The 17,889-nt window shown below is 34.3% G+C and overlaps 1 protein-coding gene across 1 annotated transcript; it reads left to right on the plus strand.

Annotated features, from left to right (window-relative positions):
* The first annotated feature begins 647 nt into the window (after positions 1-647).
* On the plus strand, positions 648-16,784 carry LOC135636274 (DEAD-box ATP-dependent RNA helicase 37-like). Its single transcript, XM_065147918.1, has 7 exons — positions 648-837; positions 1,038-1,888; positions 2,721-2,804; positions 6,348-6,590; positions 11,496-11,663; positions 11,829-11,942; positions 15,959-16,784. The coding sequence occupies exons 2-7, from the start codon at positions 1,091-1,093 to the stop codon at positions 16,451-16,453; spliced, it is 1,902 nt and encodes a 633-aa protein (XP_065003990.1). The 5' UTR covers positions 648-837; positions 1,038-1,090; the 3' UTR covers positions 16,454-16,784.
* Positions 16,785-17,889: the final 1,105 nt, after the last annotated feature.

Genomic DNA, 17,889 nt, shown 5'->3' on the forward strand with positions numbered 1-17,889 from the left:
TTTAATTGCTGATTCAAATATCCTTTAATGAAATTTAAGATAAATTTAAATAAAACACACACACACACACACACACACACACACACATATATATATATATATATATATATCTATATATAATTATATATATTTTTCGTGAGAAAAAAGAAATAAAAAAGTTGATGATAAATTAAGTGGGTTTCGGAGGTGTCGTCCCAGAAAAAGAAGGTAATTCTTTAACTCCATTGTTTCACGCATGTAGCGTTACCCACCCTTATTGATTGGAATAAACATGGAAGCATGTGTGGACCCACTGTGGGTCCTGCATCTAACACCAATCAGAGGACAAAGAATGGCGACCATAAACTTCTGTACCGACCCCAACGGCGACAATCCACTTTTCCTCACATAAATAACCTTCCCGATTCCTTTTACCCACAACTACCGCCGAAGGGGAAATAGAGATGGGATCGAATCCTTTTATTTCACGGATCTATCATGATCGGACCGTTCGGATCAAAAGCATCAGTGGGTCCCGTTCTTTGGACGACTCCGATACAGGAATTGGATCCTCCTAATTGGGGATAGGTTTGGAGAGAATCCTAAACCCTACAATATAACCGTGCTGGTGCGCAAACTATGGGGAGATATTTGTTGCCCTCTGTCCGCGTCTCTTTTCCACGCTTGGTCAGGAGTCTATTTCCTTCTCTATTCTATCTCTTGCTTGGGGAATAGCTTATAATTAGGGTTCCTTTTCGTGGCTCTCCTCTCCTAGGTCTCTTCCACGAATCCATCGCACGACGCTTCGATCGCACTCTTTCTGGGTTTTCTGCCGGCATCTCCTCTCCAATTTTCCAGGTTTATCCGCATCCCTAATCGTTCGTTTTGGTTTGAGGGAAGTTCTGGATTTTGGTGCCTTGTCCCGTTTTATCGTCTGATTTGTCTTCCATTGTGACGAGAATTGGATTGCTCGTATTTTGTTGCTTTTGTTTTGTGTATCTTTCTTTTTTTGGGCGGGAATATTTAATCTAGGGTTTTGTGGTTCTCTGTCGCGTTAGATCTGTTGCCCGGCTGGAGATTCGATCTGAAGAGTGAGATTGTTTCCTGAATTATGCGAACTTCATGGGCTGATTCAGTTGCGAACGCCGATAGCTCGGCGTTTGCGACAGGTGCTTCTGCTAGCACCACCTACTCGAACGCTGCCGACGCCTCTGCTGCTGCTGCTGCTGTCGCTGCACCTCGTCCTGGTCGTGCTGCCTATGTCCCTCCTCATCTTCGCAACCGCACAGCATCCTCGGAACCTCCAGTCCCGTCTCCTGCTGATGGTTCTTCTGCTGCTAAATTACCACCTGGGCCTGCTGCACTTTCTGGTGGAAACCGTTGGGGTGGTGGCCCCAGCCGAGAGATGGGACGCGCTGGCTCTGTTGGTGGTGGCCGGGGTATGGGTGATGGCTGGGGTTCAAGGAGCGGCGGGTGGGACCGCAGGGACCGGGAGATCAACCCTTTCGCAAACGAGGACGAAACCACTGAGGCTGCTTTTGATGGCCCAGAGATTACTGGGATAAATTTTGATGCTTACGAGGATATCCCTGTGGAGACCAGTGGTGAGAATGTCCCTCCACCTGTGAGTACGTTTTCCGAGATTGATTTAGGGGATGCAGTGAATGAAAACATTAGGAGGTGCAAATATGTCAAGCCAACCCCAGTCCAGCGCCATGCCATCCCTATCTTACTTGCGGGGCGGGACCTGATGGCCTGTGCTCAAACTGGGTCGGGAAAGACTGCAGCTTTCTGCTTTCCGATCATTAGTTGGATCATGAGGGGACCACCTGCACAGCGGCAGCGCGTTTCGAGGACAGCGTATCCATCTGCACTGATTTTATCGCCTACCCGTGAGCTTTCAATTCAAGTATGATCTCTATTTTTTATGAACCCTTAATATTATGTTCTTCATAGTTTAGTAATTAACAAAAGTTCAGTCTTTTGGAATGTATTGACAGGTTACTTTATTCATTTAGTGAATATTACAGAATCTTTTTATTAGGCATGTGAACTTTGTAGCTGCATCTTTCTCAATTATCAGAAATCAGAAGGCTTTTCAGTCATTATGAAACTTCTGTTTCATTGTATTTAATATGTTTCCTTAAAAGTGTATTTGTTTGCATGAGAAATTTCACATGTTAATGAAGATTCCTTTTTTTATTTTTGTTTTATGGGGAAACTCTAAGAGCATGTCAATCTATCATCCAGAATTCAGGAAAAGTTCAGTTCTTATTCTCCGAATGTTTTCTCTTGTTAACAAAAAGAGAACTTCACCAAAACTTTATTTCTATCACGTTGAACATATATCTCCAAAAAAAAAAGAAATTTTTTTCTTTCTCCTTCACTCCAAGCTGAAAGAAAAGAAGTAGATTTTGATTTTCTTTTTCTTTACAGCCAAATGAACTTTAAAGAAAGAAGTGCCAAACTTTACAATTCACTGAATATTCACAATCTTGTTGGATAAGTTATTGCATTTGGGTTATTTGTTAGATAATTTAATGCCCTGTCTATGTACATAGAAATGTTTGCACAAATCCTTCAATCCTTGATCAACAATATTTTCTCTATATAATTTTGTTAGTGTTCTCCTATTAATTTCTTTAAATTTGTCAAGATATGAACTACCCAGTTTTTTATTTTTTATTTATCTCTAGTGCACCTTATTCATTCTCAATCATTTTCTGTTGTTGATGTGTTAGATACATGAAGAAACCAGGAAGTTCTCATACCAAACTGGTGTCAGGGTGGTTGTTGCCTATGGTGGAGCTCCGATCAATCAACAGGTTCTTATTTTGTAGTCTGAATAGAGTTCTGACTCTGAATTGCCTATCGTAATAAATGTTTTTTGTGATTTTTTTTGCTGTTAACCTATTTAGTGACAGTCACTAATATTTTGTATCTTATCTTTTATTTTTCATTCTAGGAACTAATGCAGGTAGATATGAACACGAAGAAGAGAGTATTTCTGCTGTAGATGCAATTTAGGATTCACTTAGGTTGTGGAAAAATTGTATTTTTGGACTAAAGGCGATCCTTAGGCTAAAATCAGTAACAAAGGAAAAGATGAAGGCCTTATGTGCATTGATTGCTGTCTCATCAATCTTGTCTTTTCAGTGTGCCCCTTCCTTCCTCATGTAGGTTTTACACGGCTAAAACATGTCAGTATAGACTGCAACTCATGTTTGGAATAAAGATTGGAAGCATTTACTTCTTGTAGTCCTATCAAATGCCCGAAGTTATTGAAAATAACTAGTTCTTTGTACATGACTTTTATACAAAAATTAAAAGAAAATGAGTCTTTTATACAAAAGTAAATGGTTAGACTGTTATAAACAATGTTAATGGAGGTTAATGTAGTTGTATGCAAAATAACTTCAAAACAATTCTTTTAGATACTTTTATATTAAACAAGTAATTTATACATATTATTAAGAACCTGTATGCAAAAGAAAAAAATAAAAGAAAATATAAATACAGGAAGATTTTTTATGTCATCTTATTGATATTTACGTTAGTGAAAATACTATTTAGGCTGAATATGACTGCTTTCTTCTTTTCCATGACTTTTTTATTCTGTCCATTCCCAAACATTTGCCTTTCTCACCTTTTTCTTCTTTACGCTAGAAAATTATGGAGTATGAAACTTATTACACAGATGACATTGATCTATGTGCTATTATCGTCAAACACCCATTATTGAGCATTTAGTCTGCATTCCTATTAAGCATGAGGTCCTTTGCTAGCTTTAGAAACTATGGATTTTTTGGTTTGTTATGGCCTTTGTTCTGGTCGCAATTGGGTGTGGGTTTCCTTACACTGCATGGTAAATTGCCTTAAAATTGAGTTGCACTGATCTTGGTTGGTTTTACAAGTGGAAAATGTTAATGGTTCAGTGGATAAATATTTATCAGTTGGATTTGGTAGACATGATAATCTCCAATATCGACATATTGAAAAACCCTTTTTGGAGAAGTGTGGTTCTTTGCTTAACTTTTGGAACTCAATTTATGGTACTTGCTACCTGATGCCACGTCTGAAGATTGATGTGTATCTTGGTTTCAGTGGTCTATTTGTACCACTCTGGTGGGTATATCAGAAGATATTGATACAACTGCACACACAAAAAAAACATGAACAAGAAGAAGAATGGTAGGCAAGGGAAAAAGCAGTAATGTAAAAAAAGCCTGTTTTTTCCCTTGTGGCACTGTTAATTGGTTCCCTTTCCATGTTAACTGTCTCCTCTTCCTCTGCCTCTACCTCTTCTTTCCATGTTGTGGCAGCTTTAAGGTTTAGACCATTATTTATTTAGGTTTTTGAAGAATCACAAAACCTTGTTTTCAGGTCACAAAAGACCTCTAGGGTTTTGGTACAATTGACAAAAAAGAGGTGTTGTGTTACATGAGCTTCTCATTAATGTGGTGTTTGAGGAAGGCCAATGTACAACCCTTACAAGTAGAGCGGTTATTTTCATGGCTCGAACCTTGATCACATGTTATAATTGACGGTAATCCATTGCTCTATGGCAAGGTTGCTATTTGTAACTTAAGTGAGGTTTGAGCCATCCGATGTAATTTTTTTAGCTGGTTCAGATTGAATTTGAAGCTTCTTTTAGTATTTTAATTTTTTTTTGTATTTTAAGTGAGACATGTTTATTTTGGTACAATTGATATATTGAACCAATTTGTTTCAACTTGTTCGGGTTGTAACTGACCTGTTCAAATCCAGTAAAATAAATTGGTTTATTTAAAACATTTGGATATTGCTTGAACTAGGTGGTCTGCATCCTAATCCATGAAGCTTGGTACGAGCGGTATACTGTGAAATAAACTTCCTTGTAAATTTTAGTCATTTCACTTTGTTTTCAGTAAAAGAGGAGCATAAATGATGAAGAAACATATATTTATTCATAGTTGAATGTATCGTGCATGTGCTTATAAATGAGTTGAATTTGGATCCATAATGAGATCCTGGAATGCTCTTATTTTTAGTTGGGACTTGATCTCTTCTTTTTTTTGTTTCTTGAGGAAATGATTCCTGAGGATTATTTTCTACTGGCTTCCTGACTTCTCTTTAACTTTGATATGTTTGACTTTGTTTGTGCCAACGTTTTAAGTTTTGGTTCGAGACTCATACCAGTCACTGGCCAGGCTGGTGCAGGTCAAGTATATATGAGTATATTGAGACACATAATGCTGTCATATTGGTTGGCAGAAAGAGAGAGAAGAGGGGAGGAGAGAAGGAGAAGAAGAATCAGGAGGAGGAGGGAGAGATGAGTATATGAGAGAGGTGTTGGGGGGGGGGGGGGGGGGGGAGTGACAAGGCAGTGCAGTGGTGGTGTTGAAGCGACGGAGCGATGATATAAACAAAGGGAGGGGAGAGTGATGAGAGAAAGAAAGAGGGATAGAGAGGATCAAGGAATAAAAAGAAGTTGAAAAAAATGAAAGAGATAGTTGTCATAAAAAGCTATAAAAATATAAAAAGATACAGGTATTGAGTGGTTGGATTACCTTGGAATCCCTCTTTTTATTCACTAAAACTGAGCGGTAAGCCTGTTGGCAGATCACCAATTGCTAACCTCTGTTTCATAGGACCGGGTGAAATTGCTCGGACTGTGTCTGGCTTTTTGGTCGGATTGGTAAATATCCGTTGATATGGACTGATCTAACCGGTTTTTAAATCCTTGGTTTATACCTTTCCTTGCTTGAAGATACTAGGCCTTAAAATCCGGTGTTAAACGTGTAGGATTCTTGGCATAGTTGTACAACTTTACTAGTGCTACTCTAATTACTTAATTTAAACTGTTATGAATTGTTAAATTTGTCTACTTGTTTGTTTCCCTGAGGTCTTCTGTCTTCTGATTCACCTTGACATTTTCTGAGTTTTGTATTAGTTTTTGGATATTGGGCTTTGTATTAGGTGCCAAGTACTTCAGTCGTAGAATTGTCAATACAAATTTAGAACTTGCTACTCTAATTAACTGAATAATCTTGCTGATGAATTGTTAACTTTCTCAGCTTATTTGCTTCAGTAGATTTGATGGTCTTTATCTGCTGGATTAATTGGTCCATATGAACAAGGAAGTTTTCCTCTTCGCTAATGATTAGTATTAGAGTGCTCTTTTATTATTGTAGCACCAAATAACAATGTTTTTTCCTGTCCTTTCTTTTAGTTTGTGTAATTCTTCTTGTCATTGTGTAATCCTTGTCTACATTTGTAAAAGCCATGGATTTCCTTTCTTATATGCTAAATCATGCTACTGGGAGATTTTCTTGCTGGATACTTTGATAAGATGATTGCTCCTCCTCTTTGTTCATAAATAATGGCAGCTGCGTGACTTGGAAAGGGGTGTTGACATTCTTGTGGCAACTCCTGGTCGCCTGGTTGATTTGCTTGAGAGAGCTAGAGTCTCATTACAAAGTATTAGATATTTAGCTTTGGATGAGGCTGACAGAATGCTTGATATGGGTTTTGAGCCTCAAATTCGTAGAATTGTTGAGCAGATGGACATGCCTGCTCGAGGTCAAAGACAGACTATGTTATTCAGTGCCACATTCCCTAGCGAGATACAGGTTTGCTTTTCCACATATTAAATGGCCCTTTGGTGTCTTTTTTTGTTAATGCTATTTGGTTAAGATCAGTGATCTTGGCGCTTATTTAACATGAGTTAAAGAATGTTTTTTTGTCTCTATATGTTTTCTCTCCTTAATTCAGTTGTTGGGATGACACTTTATGCGTGAACTAACTTTTTTTATTTTTAAGAGTGTGATATTATGATAATAACTTTATACTTTTAAACTATTTGTTGTTGAAATTACACAGGCATATGCCTAATTGTCGACCAGATATACTGGAAGTTTTTTTTTTATTTTGATTCATAGCTTAGCATTTGGTCAATTTTGGTCTTAATTGTTGTTTTTGATTCATATAACTATTGCTCATTCTTTTGATGTCTGATTGTGTGTATTGCTTCTAGTAGTTTCTTTTGGGTTGTCATATGTTTTTCTGAAGTGGACCACTGGCAAACTGTTAGTTGTCAGGCCACAAGGAATGAGCAATCATATTAATTTCACTTGATTATTTTTGTGGGCATTGTTTGATGCAACTTGAAGATGGATCAACCATCATTGAAGAGTTCATTTTTGTCTTTTATTGTTTCTTTAATCGATTTGTTCAGAGTTATGATCTATTGTTGGTTGAGTTTAGGCTTGATTTTGTCTGATTTTAATATGTTGTGGTTTGTTTAACCATCTGTTACATGATCCATTAATCTCCTGTGATAGAGCTTGAGTTAAACTCAAACTTTTGTCTTAAATACATAATTAGCTGAGTAGTTTATTATGTTATGAAGTCTATATTTGTTTCCTTGATGGGAATCTGTACCAGAATTTGACTCTATACATGATTATACTAACAAAATTTAGTTTGCAGATTAAATAAAAACATTTATCAAAATTATATGGTAGATTAGATGTATAGTTGTGTTTGTATGATTTATAGACAAAATTTGCATGATTTTCTTGTTTTAAAATTTGAATTTATGAATTTGTTAGAATTTTTAATTCATGAAAAGCATATTTAAAATTTTATTATTAATAATATGTTTGGGATATTTATTCATAATCTTTTTGGTGTTAACGCATTTTAAGTGGTTGATTATATGATTTTTTTTCTGTAAAAGACAAGGTTGAAAATAGATTGAAATTAAAAGGAGTTGCATCAGATTGGACTGCGTTTGACTCAAATCAGGCTGCTAGTTGGACTCGGGCCAGCCCAACCCATTTAGCTGGCTGTCCTAGGCTTGACTGGGTCTGAAACAAGGGCCATGGTATAGTGGCTGGATACTTGTTTTTATGGAATCGATGGAAAAAATGTTGAACCCAAATAAAACAAAATCTATATTAAATAAACAAGGCCTATGCGAATATGTATGATTTAATTGTGTATTGTTATTACATTATTATATTTCAATAACAATGGCTTTAGTCAAATAATTATTAGGTATGAAATTTTTATTGGCTCTTGTTCTTACAAAGGTAAAAATAATCAGCATCTACTATATTATTTGAGAATTAAAAGATAAACATGTATGCTAAGCATTATTTGATATGCCACTAATTAAAAAATTTATAGTATAACATATTAGTTGATGATAAAATTCATGTCACCATTGTCACAAAATGAATTGGATTAATTTCAATCTTTTTTTTACCATTGTTGTAATATTCAAGAGCTTACTCCACTTGAAAATATTGACAAGCATGCTTAGTGAGAAATAGATACAAAATAAAAACTAGAATGAAGCAATATAAATGATATTTATTCATTTTTGTTCTTGTTAGTATACTGATCCAAAACATAATATTCTTGAATTGTGAATACCTTTAGATTTATTGATCTTCGTTCTTATAGTACTTATTTTTATTTTAATAACTGTGAACATTATTTTGTTAGGCGATGGTTGAAACTTCAAGAGGCATAGAGTTCTATGAAATGTATAGTTAATTTTTGTGCTAGCCTTGTGTTAAAGCTAAAGTTAGTCCAATTTGCATGTAACTCAGTTTATCTAAATTAGAATACCAAAATGTTTCTTTATTTTTTAGATATTACTTCATGTTATTTTTTTAATATTACTTTTTAGATAACTTTGTCTCGTTTTTAATTTAGTATTATACTTGTAATACTTCATATCTATATTTTAACTTTTAATACTTAATCAGGTTCATCAATTTTAACAAAACAATAATAATTAAAGATTATAAAAATTGATATGTATTTTTTAAAGTTTATTATTTCTAATGATCATAATTTTTCGTCAGTGCCCATTAAGTTTATGAAAATTCTGAATTTGATGAATAAATATGGATGAAGAAAATAAATTTATTGATAATGTAGTAGTAATTAAAGCTACTTTAATAAGTGTTATCCTATCTTTTTTATTAGTAGATACACTATTTGTATGATAATAACTATTAGATTTTTCAGTTACTCTAGGTGATCATATTTCTTTTCTTGTTGGATGAATAACTACATGTATCATCGAATAACATCCATTTCCAAGAAATACATAAACTAAATAATTATGCTTTCAAAATCTTACTGCAGTGGCTTCATCATTTATATGTATCAGAGGATATTAAATTTGTATATTTTTATTGCATTTTACATGTTTTTGATATTAATAATTTCTTATTGAATATATATGAGATATATATCTTGCTGAGTTTATATTTTTCATATTAATATTTTTTTATCGAGTATATATGAAATATATCTTGTTGAGTTTCAAAGAGAATATTCATTAATCGAGCTATGGAAGATGATTGTTTCTATTCACAGTGATATTATTGGGTGGACTTTTTGGATTATATATAGAAAGTAAGTGTGTTCATATTTTTTATTAAAAATATTATGACTATATCTTTATTTTTAACTTAGATTGTAACTGTATTAAGATAGAATATAAGTTAATACTTCTTTAGAAAGACGATCTTGGGTCTTCAAATAAGATATAAGTAATGGTTGTCCTTGAAAACCCAAATTGTATGTCACATAAATAATATGGAAAAGAAAAGAAAGTGTAATTTTATGTTTTATTTATAATATAATATTATTTCAAGTTAAAAATTGTAATGTGTTAATTATAGTTTTAATAAAGAATATAATATATATATTTTTCATTATAGAATTTAAAAGTGTATCACTGTAATGAAAGCAATCATATTCCATGGTTGATGTTCAATAAGATATATCTCACATACACTCAATAAAAAGTTATTAGTATCAATATATAAATGTAATAAAAATATTAAAAAATGTATAAATTACCTATAATTCTGTATATAATTGATGAACATATTGTGTAACAAAAATTATGAATGAGATGTATTTCTTGGATATGGTTATTATTGGGTGATAGATGTATTATTCATCCAATAAAATAAAAAATGTGATTACCCAAAATAATTATTCTTTGAAAAATCTATTGGTTACTAACCTACTGATAGTCATGCATATATATATCTACCAATAGTAAAGATAATGTAATACTTATTAATATATATCTGATAAATATTATATTACCATGGGATGCTCATGTCATTTTTATTTCATAAAATCCAGGATCTTCATGATCTTCAAGGAACCCACAATAAAAAAAAAGGAATGATTGATTTAAGAAAATACATACCAATGTTAACAGTCATTAATTAATATTTTTGTTAAAACATTTTAAATGTACTGTACATTGTTGATAGCTTCGAATGTCTTCTCGACCTTTTGAATTGCTCTAAACTAGAGTTGTCTCCTTGGTGAGCTCCAACCTGTTTCACATCTCGCAGAGGTGGTGACAAGCAGTTAAATAATCTCTCATAGAGTTCAGGACCTATTTGACCATATCCGGGGCATTGACAGCTGTGGGACTACCAGGTGTATTTTGTGGTATCTTAGAGGCTGCCATATAATCAACATCGGTAGCCTTCAAGGTCTTCTTTCGAAGATCTTGTGAAGGTTTGAAATTTTGGTTCACTCGCAATTCAACAGGTCTGCAAGGTGTGCTGATGCCCAAGGCCATCTCTATGAGCAAGAACATTGATCTCCTTAATTGACTCCATCAAACCTATATAAATTAACTTCCTAGGTTGACTTAGATATATATAAATTAGGAATTAGATCTCCATCAGGAATTAACTTCCTAGCTAGATTTATTCAAACAGGAAAATTGTTAACCTTATTAAGATAAAATTATGATTACAATATTTTAATTTTTGAAAAACGAATTAATTATTGGGTGGTTACAAATATTGTTGATCGTTTGAGTTATGGATGTTGGTCAGATTGTGTATGATACCATTTACCTGCTAATTGATGTTGGAGAAAGTATGGATCCTCGTGGATCTTGATCCTCGACCCAATTATTTGTTAGATCTTTGGTCAGATAATTCTTGATTCATTTTTGCGGTCAAACCAAACTCTAGTATGAACTAGGCCAAATCCTTAGTTGTTATTTATTGGCATCCATTTAGGCCCAAGCTCTAACCTGACCTGACTCTTATCTGTGGCCTAAACCAGAGTATTTTGTAATGGAAAAATTCCTTTCGGAGGTTGATTTATTATAAAAAATTGTCAAACCAATTTGTAAGATTATCTTAGGAAGGCCATGATTTCCTTTATTGATCTCCATTGAGGTGAATCAAGAGACATTGAATTTATATTAAGGTTAGAATCTATTCAACATATTTATTTTGATTTGTCCTGCTTATTACTGTTTCCAAGTACTTTTATATTATGAAAGCTTGAAAAATTGAGTTTTTTTGTAAATAAATAGAGCATGCTTCAGTATGTCACTGTCTATAAGGCTGATTGGTTTTGATTTATCTTCAAGCAGTTCAACTAATCTATTCTTATTGCTAATGTTCAACATTATTTTCTTTGTATTTTTTTTATGAATTATTGTTTTAAATATTTTTTATGTGCAGAGATTGGCTTCTGATTTCCTTTCCAATTACATCTTTCTTGCTGTTGGAAGGGTCGGTTCCAGTACGGATCTGATTGTCCAAAGGGTAGAGTTTGTTCTTGACTCTGACAAAAGAAGCCACCTAATGGACCTTCTTCATGCCCAAAGGGTTAATGGTGCCCATGGAAAGGTACGACTGTTCCACGGAAAGTCTTTGCCTTCTTTAAGAATAGGATGGCTTTTCTTGAACAGAAATATATCTCTTTCATGAGACAACTTATTTGTTCCGTTTAGTTGCATTTGTGATTGTGCTGTTATCAATGTGTCTGATATTGTTGCTCTAATTCTTATGTAGCAAGCTCTAACTTTGGTCTTTGTTGAGACAAAGAAAGGTGCTGATTCCTTGGAGCACTGGTTATGCATGAACGAGTTTCCTGCAACCACCATTCATGGTGATAGGACACAGCAGGCAAGTGAATCTATCATTGATCAAATGTTTTATGTAGAAAATATTAGTTCAATTGTTTGTTAGTTTGTAAATTGCCACAAACGTATTTCCATTTTTTGTGATAGTTTGTCTCTTTTTTGCCAATTTGCAGTTTTCATCTTTGAATTGTCGTGAGTGCTGTGCTGCATTTTTTTGAACTTAACACTGCTAGAAAACAATCTGTAGTTATATTTTTCTGAAAATTTACTTCAATCAGATTGTATTAATTTTGCTCTGGAAGGTTCAAGTCCTAATAAGAATAACTTTTGAAGCATAAATACAAAATTAATATATGGATATGATGCGACGTAGACTAATACATCAAAATTCCTTTACTGGATGTGATAACAAACTGTCTGTAGAATATGTAACATTCTTTGTTAAAGTTTAATATTCATCCATTATTAGATTATGCTAGATTTTGTATTATCTATTTCATCTTATATAAAACCTTCAATTTAGACATAAAGTTGTATTTTATTATATATTTTCGCTTATACTAAAACCTTCAAATCTTAAAGATATCATTTTTTTTTAGTTTAGATTTGGCTTTTCTCTATTATTGTCAATATAAATGGCACCATTAGGAAATATTACATGTCCTGGGACTTCATTTTGAGTGTCTAGTAATTTCATCTGCTAATAAGGACTCTAGTTTGACCCTTGATGCAATCTCGGGTGTTTGTGGGATGATTTTCCTCACGATGTCCTTCCACTTGTATCTACATACAACATTCACATTTTATATAGGAAAATTTCTTTTGTTTTGTCTAGGTTTAAAAAAAAATGTGTAGTTCCTTTTAAAAAAAAAAAATTTTAATTATTTGTTCAGTAAAGGAATATATTATGATGCTGGATCTTCCTGTGTTATTCTAAACTTAATTTTGTATATTCATTTCATGAATGTTCAAAATACTGGTCGAACATGGTACATAATGGTTGGTATTAGTCCAGTCAAGCAACTTAAATGGACCATACAACTTGGTTTCCTTGGTATATCACTGTTTTTAATCAATTTATTATTTGTCAAATGGTACTGAATTGTAATGGTATACTGCTCAGTATCTCAGTACCACACTTGTCCGACAAGATTCTCAAATTGGAGTGGGGATCAATTTTTAGAATCTTGGTTTCATGTCTGAAGTTTTGTTCTTTCAATCTTCGAAAATGCCCTTTTCAGTATGGCTCATAAATTAATTCTCTGATTATTTATATTTTTGAACATCTCTTTTGTTCTTATATATTATGATGTGGCATGCATTCCCTTTGTTCACCAGGCCTCTTTTAGTTGTCTTTTTCAAGAAGTTTGCCAAATTCACCCTGGATCTTTCCAGTACTTCCATGCTTAAGGCATCCTTTAGTTGACTTTTATAACTTATGCATAATGCTATAAGTTCTAGAGCTATGTTATCCTTTAATTGGCTTATCCTAGTTTATCCATGAAGTAACTTATTAGGTGTGGATGATGCATTCCTCAAAACTCAAAGATATTGGGCCAGACCCAAAAAAGAGAGCTATGGGTGTCATCATTGGAGCCTGTGGCACCCGTTTTTTTATACCATCCATGCAAGTGGTTGGTCCTCAACTGAGCCCAGACACTTAACATTTAAATGAAAATAACTTTTTTATCTTTTGTTAATCATAATAAACTTCATTTTACTATTTATGCATCTAATGTGGTTCCACTCTTTTTTCTCCCTTCAGTGAGCCATGCATACCTTTATTTTCATCTTTACTTTTTATTTTTTTTACTTATTGTTTTGCAAAAACTATCATATGCTGTGGAGTTAGCCTCAATAATAACTTATTTTCCTTTTATATATTTGTTTTCTATTTTCCATTTTCCATTTTGTTCTTGCTGTATAATCTGCTTTTGTGCGATCATTTTTTATATCACTACTGTCAGTTCTCCCTTCTCAAAATATATGCTACCCCACCCCTAATTTATCTTATTAGCCTCTATAATAGTTCTTTTATCAATTTCAGAACTCATCATTCTGCAGCCTTTTTTTGGTGATCAACTCATTCTATACTAAAAGGACTAGTGCGAAATTGGTACTGCAAGATAACAAGTACTGCAGCAATATACTCTTAGATAAACAATGACATACTAAGAATAATGAGCCAATCGTAGTATTATTTGAAAACCTCTCTTATTATGAGTCTGCACTTGGATATTTTGAGTATATATGTATAAGTAACATGGCAGTCTTCCAACAATCGCTAATGCTATATGATCATAATAGTCAAACAATTAGTCGACTAAATGATCTTATTCTTGATTTATGGTCATGCTTTTGACTATTATGGTATCTATTATTAAATTTTGGATGGTAGTTGACAAATGAGAATGTTGATATAATTTCTGTAAAATAACTTATCCATGGATAACTAATAGCTTAATTAGATTGGGCAATACCAATTCCATGAGCATGCTGTAAGGTTTTTTTGGATCCCTTTGGCTTTTGGTTGACACCATTTACCTATATGCATTTAGGTAGTGTCGTGCACTCCTGTAACTATGTTAATAACACTATTTTAGGATAGTTTGTGACCAATATGTTGTAGGATGGGTAAAGAAAGTATATTTTTTTCCTAGAATTTGATAGTTGTGGAATATAAAAGAAGATTTTACATGAGAAAAAGAAATGAATCTACTAGACTCACTATAGCTCAAGGATTTATTCCCATGAATGGAAGTCCTAAACCTTCATAGTGGGATGATGAAGTCATGCTAGTGGTGAGTTCACACTCATACATTTTGTGGCAAAAAAGTTTCTTTCATTCAACCATTATCTGATGTTTAAACTTTAAACTCCAATCCTTTTCCCTTTCGGTAGATCCTTCAGTACAAAAAGGAAAAGAAAACTTATGAAAAAGAAATAACAATCAAGAAAATTGCATCCCATAAATCAAGGCATATTGATCATTTCTTTTCTTCATTGGGGAAATTAATCTTTCTCATAGACAAGATAACTTATTGATAGACTTACCCTTTTTGTAGAGTCTTTAATCATAATTAAACTTCCTTGTAATCATGGAATTTTAAGTAAAGCCTTAGAAATATCCAATTAAGCATAAAATTTGCTTCCTTTTTTTGCGTTTGGCATCCATTTTACCTTTTTTTGGGGCAATGTTGATAACTAATGCAGGATTATAGATGATGTTGCCATCTGATAACTTTATGTTTATGTAATATTTTTGTGTTCTGACGACCTATTCTTATTACCTCAGGATTCCTTTATTTGAAAATTTATGCACTTTCTTTTGTTCTTTTGGGAAGTGGATGAGGGAGTGGGGGTGGCATCAATCTATATGTTTTTGTTAATAGTATGAAACATAAGAGGGCATCATAGTGCATGATGTTCCGATCAATGTGAGATTGGTTGTGATTTAATTTGTGCAGTCTGATCCCTGCAAGCAGAGGCTATTTCCATGAATCACACCTTTATCATTCAAGTCACAAAGAGCAGACTTACGATGCCATGGGGCTCACCTCTAATACGATGCAACAATTACAAAAGAAAACCCCAATGGGCCTTTAAAGGGAAAGTAAATAGTCGAAATTTTAAATAGCAAAAGGAATGAACCATATGCTAGGATTTTGAGCAAATTATGCTAGGATTTCAAAACAATTGCTTGATGTTCTTTGCGATCTACATCTTGCTCACAGTTCTTGGATGATTTAACTTTTGGGAATTTCCTTGAGCTAAAGTCACTGATGACAACTTGTAGAATTGGAATTTATGTTGTTGATTGTGAGATGTACATGTAAGATACAATTAAACCCTAGTGATTGGTCTGTTTTTGAAGTTGTTTGATGATCGTATAATTGTTCCTGTCTTCCATTTGAGCTAGAAATTTAACCAATGTGGTTTGGTGGTAGTTATTTTCTTTGCTCAGCTAAGATTGTTGCTTCTCCCTTTAGTAGTCATTCACAATAATGTTATAAATTATTCTTTTACGTCATGTCTTACAAAGTGCTATAAATTATTCAGGAACGGGAACGTGCACTCAGATCCTTCAAGAGTGGTACAACTCCAATTCTAGTTGCAACTGATGTTGCAGCCCGTGGGCTTGACATTCCTCATGTGGCACATGTCATCAACTTTGACCTGCCCAATGACATTGATGACTATGTGCACCGCATTGGAAGAACTGGGAGAGCTGGAAAGTCTGGTCTGGCCACTGCCTTCTTCAACGAGAATAATTCATCTCTAGCCAGGTCATTGGCAGAGCTTATGCAGGAAGCGAACCAGGAGGTGCCGCAGTGGCTTTCTCGCTATGCTGCTGATCGTTCTTCCTATGGTGGTAGAAACCGTCGATCTGGTGGAGCACGCTTTGGGGGGCGTGACTTTCGAAGGGATTCCTCTTCCAGGAGTGGGGGAGGTGGTGATTATTATGGAGGCAGTGGGTATGGAGGTGGGGCATATGGTGCATCCTCTGGGTATGGCAGTGGTTATGGCAATCCAGGGTTAAGTGCTTGGGATTAGCACCATTCCATTATTTCTTAGCTTAGATCTATTCACCCTTGTACGAGGGCCATAATTTTGATAGCATTGTGCACTTGAGGGCTTAGATATTTTGTGTCATCCCTCTCTTCTTCATTGCCTGCTGAGTCGCTAGCAGTTTCTCTATTGGTTCCCCACTCATGAGAGTGCTACATGGATGAATCAAATATGAATGGTCAACTATAAGTCTCACAGGTAGCCCCATTTTAAATTTATTTTCTTTTGTTTCCCTTTGTTTCTTTCCAGGATGTAACTCGGAGGTTGTAGAATATGTGATGAGACTTCGAGGGTCCTTTTTGGGCTGTTTGTTTCATCTTGGCAATGTTTCTTTCTGTGAGAAGCAAACAGGAGCCAGCCAGGTTTCTGCTTTGTACGCATATATCCATTGGGTTCTTGATAGATTTCTGAGGTATTGAAGCCCCTGTGAAGCAGAAAAGGAAAAGGAGTGGCCGGTCAAGTAGTCATCAGAAACAGGTGTTACATCTGCGCAAGATGTTGAATTGTGCTCATTTTTCTCGCTATAAATGGAGGACTGTTTTCTGAGTAATATTTAATTAGGTTCAATTATTTATGGAGTGCCCCTTAGATAGATCTTTACCACTGAAGCCCGTCAACTTCAGACCGTGTTCATTCTTGTGAGTGCTTTCACGTTGGTTCATGTCATGCACGCTTCTCAAAAAGAGTTATATTATGGAGGGAAAATATTTGTTGTTTGTCAATTAGATAATGTGTATTGGTTAATCCTAATGCCAAAATGGTTAAATCTGAGTGAATGGCAAGTAAATAGCATGTTGTGCAACTAATAACTCAGCTGTATGTTGATTGTATAGTTTGATGCCGCAGGACCATGGTGATGCAGTAAGTACTAAGACTACTTTTGTTCAGATCGATGAGGATTGATTTTATGGTGTTAACGATGATGCTTTTAGAAGAAAGTAGCCAAACAGCATCAATTACTGTTAGGTAATTGATGTTGTTGAATTATAATTTGTGTGCTAAGTGACTCAATTACTGAAAAAGTATTATTTCCGTGAGACAACTTCATATTTATTTATTTATTTATTCTGCACGCTTTATTCCATTTGTGCGAGTGCAAGAAAATAATGAGGCGATATTTTGCTACAAAAAACCGATCTATATTTTGAAGTTGACATATAAATCAAGTGCTTGCTACTTTGTTCTGCCACTGAAAAACCAATTTTGTTGTCACTCATTTAAATTCTTGGTCAGTCCATCTAAAGATGAAGTCAGTAGATAAGATATGATCAATGATTTTATGTTCTTAATACTAGATTTTCTGCCCTCGTATTATTCTGTTAAATTAAATGCCATTCAATTCAACATGCCAATCGACTTAAGCAAAGCTTTACCACCGGCGGTTATTGGTCTTGATTGAGATCAACATGCGAACTCGCTCT

Source organism: Musa acuminata, chromosome BXJ3-4 (assembly GCF_036884655.1).
Source record: "Musa acuminata AAA Group cultivar baxijiao chromosome BXJ3-4, Cavendish_Baxijiao_AAA, whole genome shotgun sequence".
Classification (NCBI taxonomy): domain Eukaryota; kingdom Viridiplantae; phylum Streptophyta; class Magnoliopsida; order Zingiberales; family Musaceae; genus Musa; species Musa acuminata.

Excerpts from the sequence above, each read along its gene's own strand:
- LOC135636274 (XM_065147918.1), top strand. The coding sequence starts at position 1,091 with ATGCGAACTTCATGGGCTGATTCAGTTGCGAACGCCGATAGCTCGGCG. Across the intron at positions 2,805-6,347 it reads GAGCTCCGATCAATCAACAG|CTGCGTGACTTGGAAAGGGG; the intron begins GTTCTTATTTTG and ends AAATAATGGCAG. Across the intron at positions 11,943-15,958 it reads ATGGTGATAGGACACAGCAG|GAACGGGAACGTGCACTCAG; the intron begins GCAAGTGAATCT and ends TAAATTATTCAG.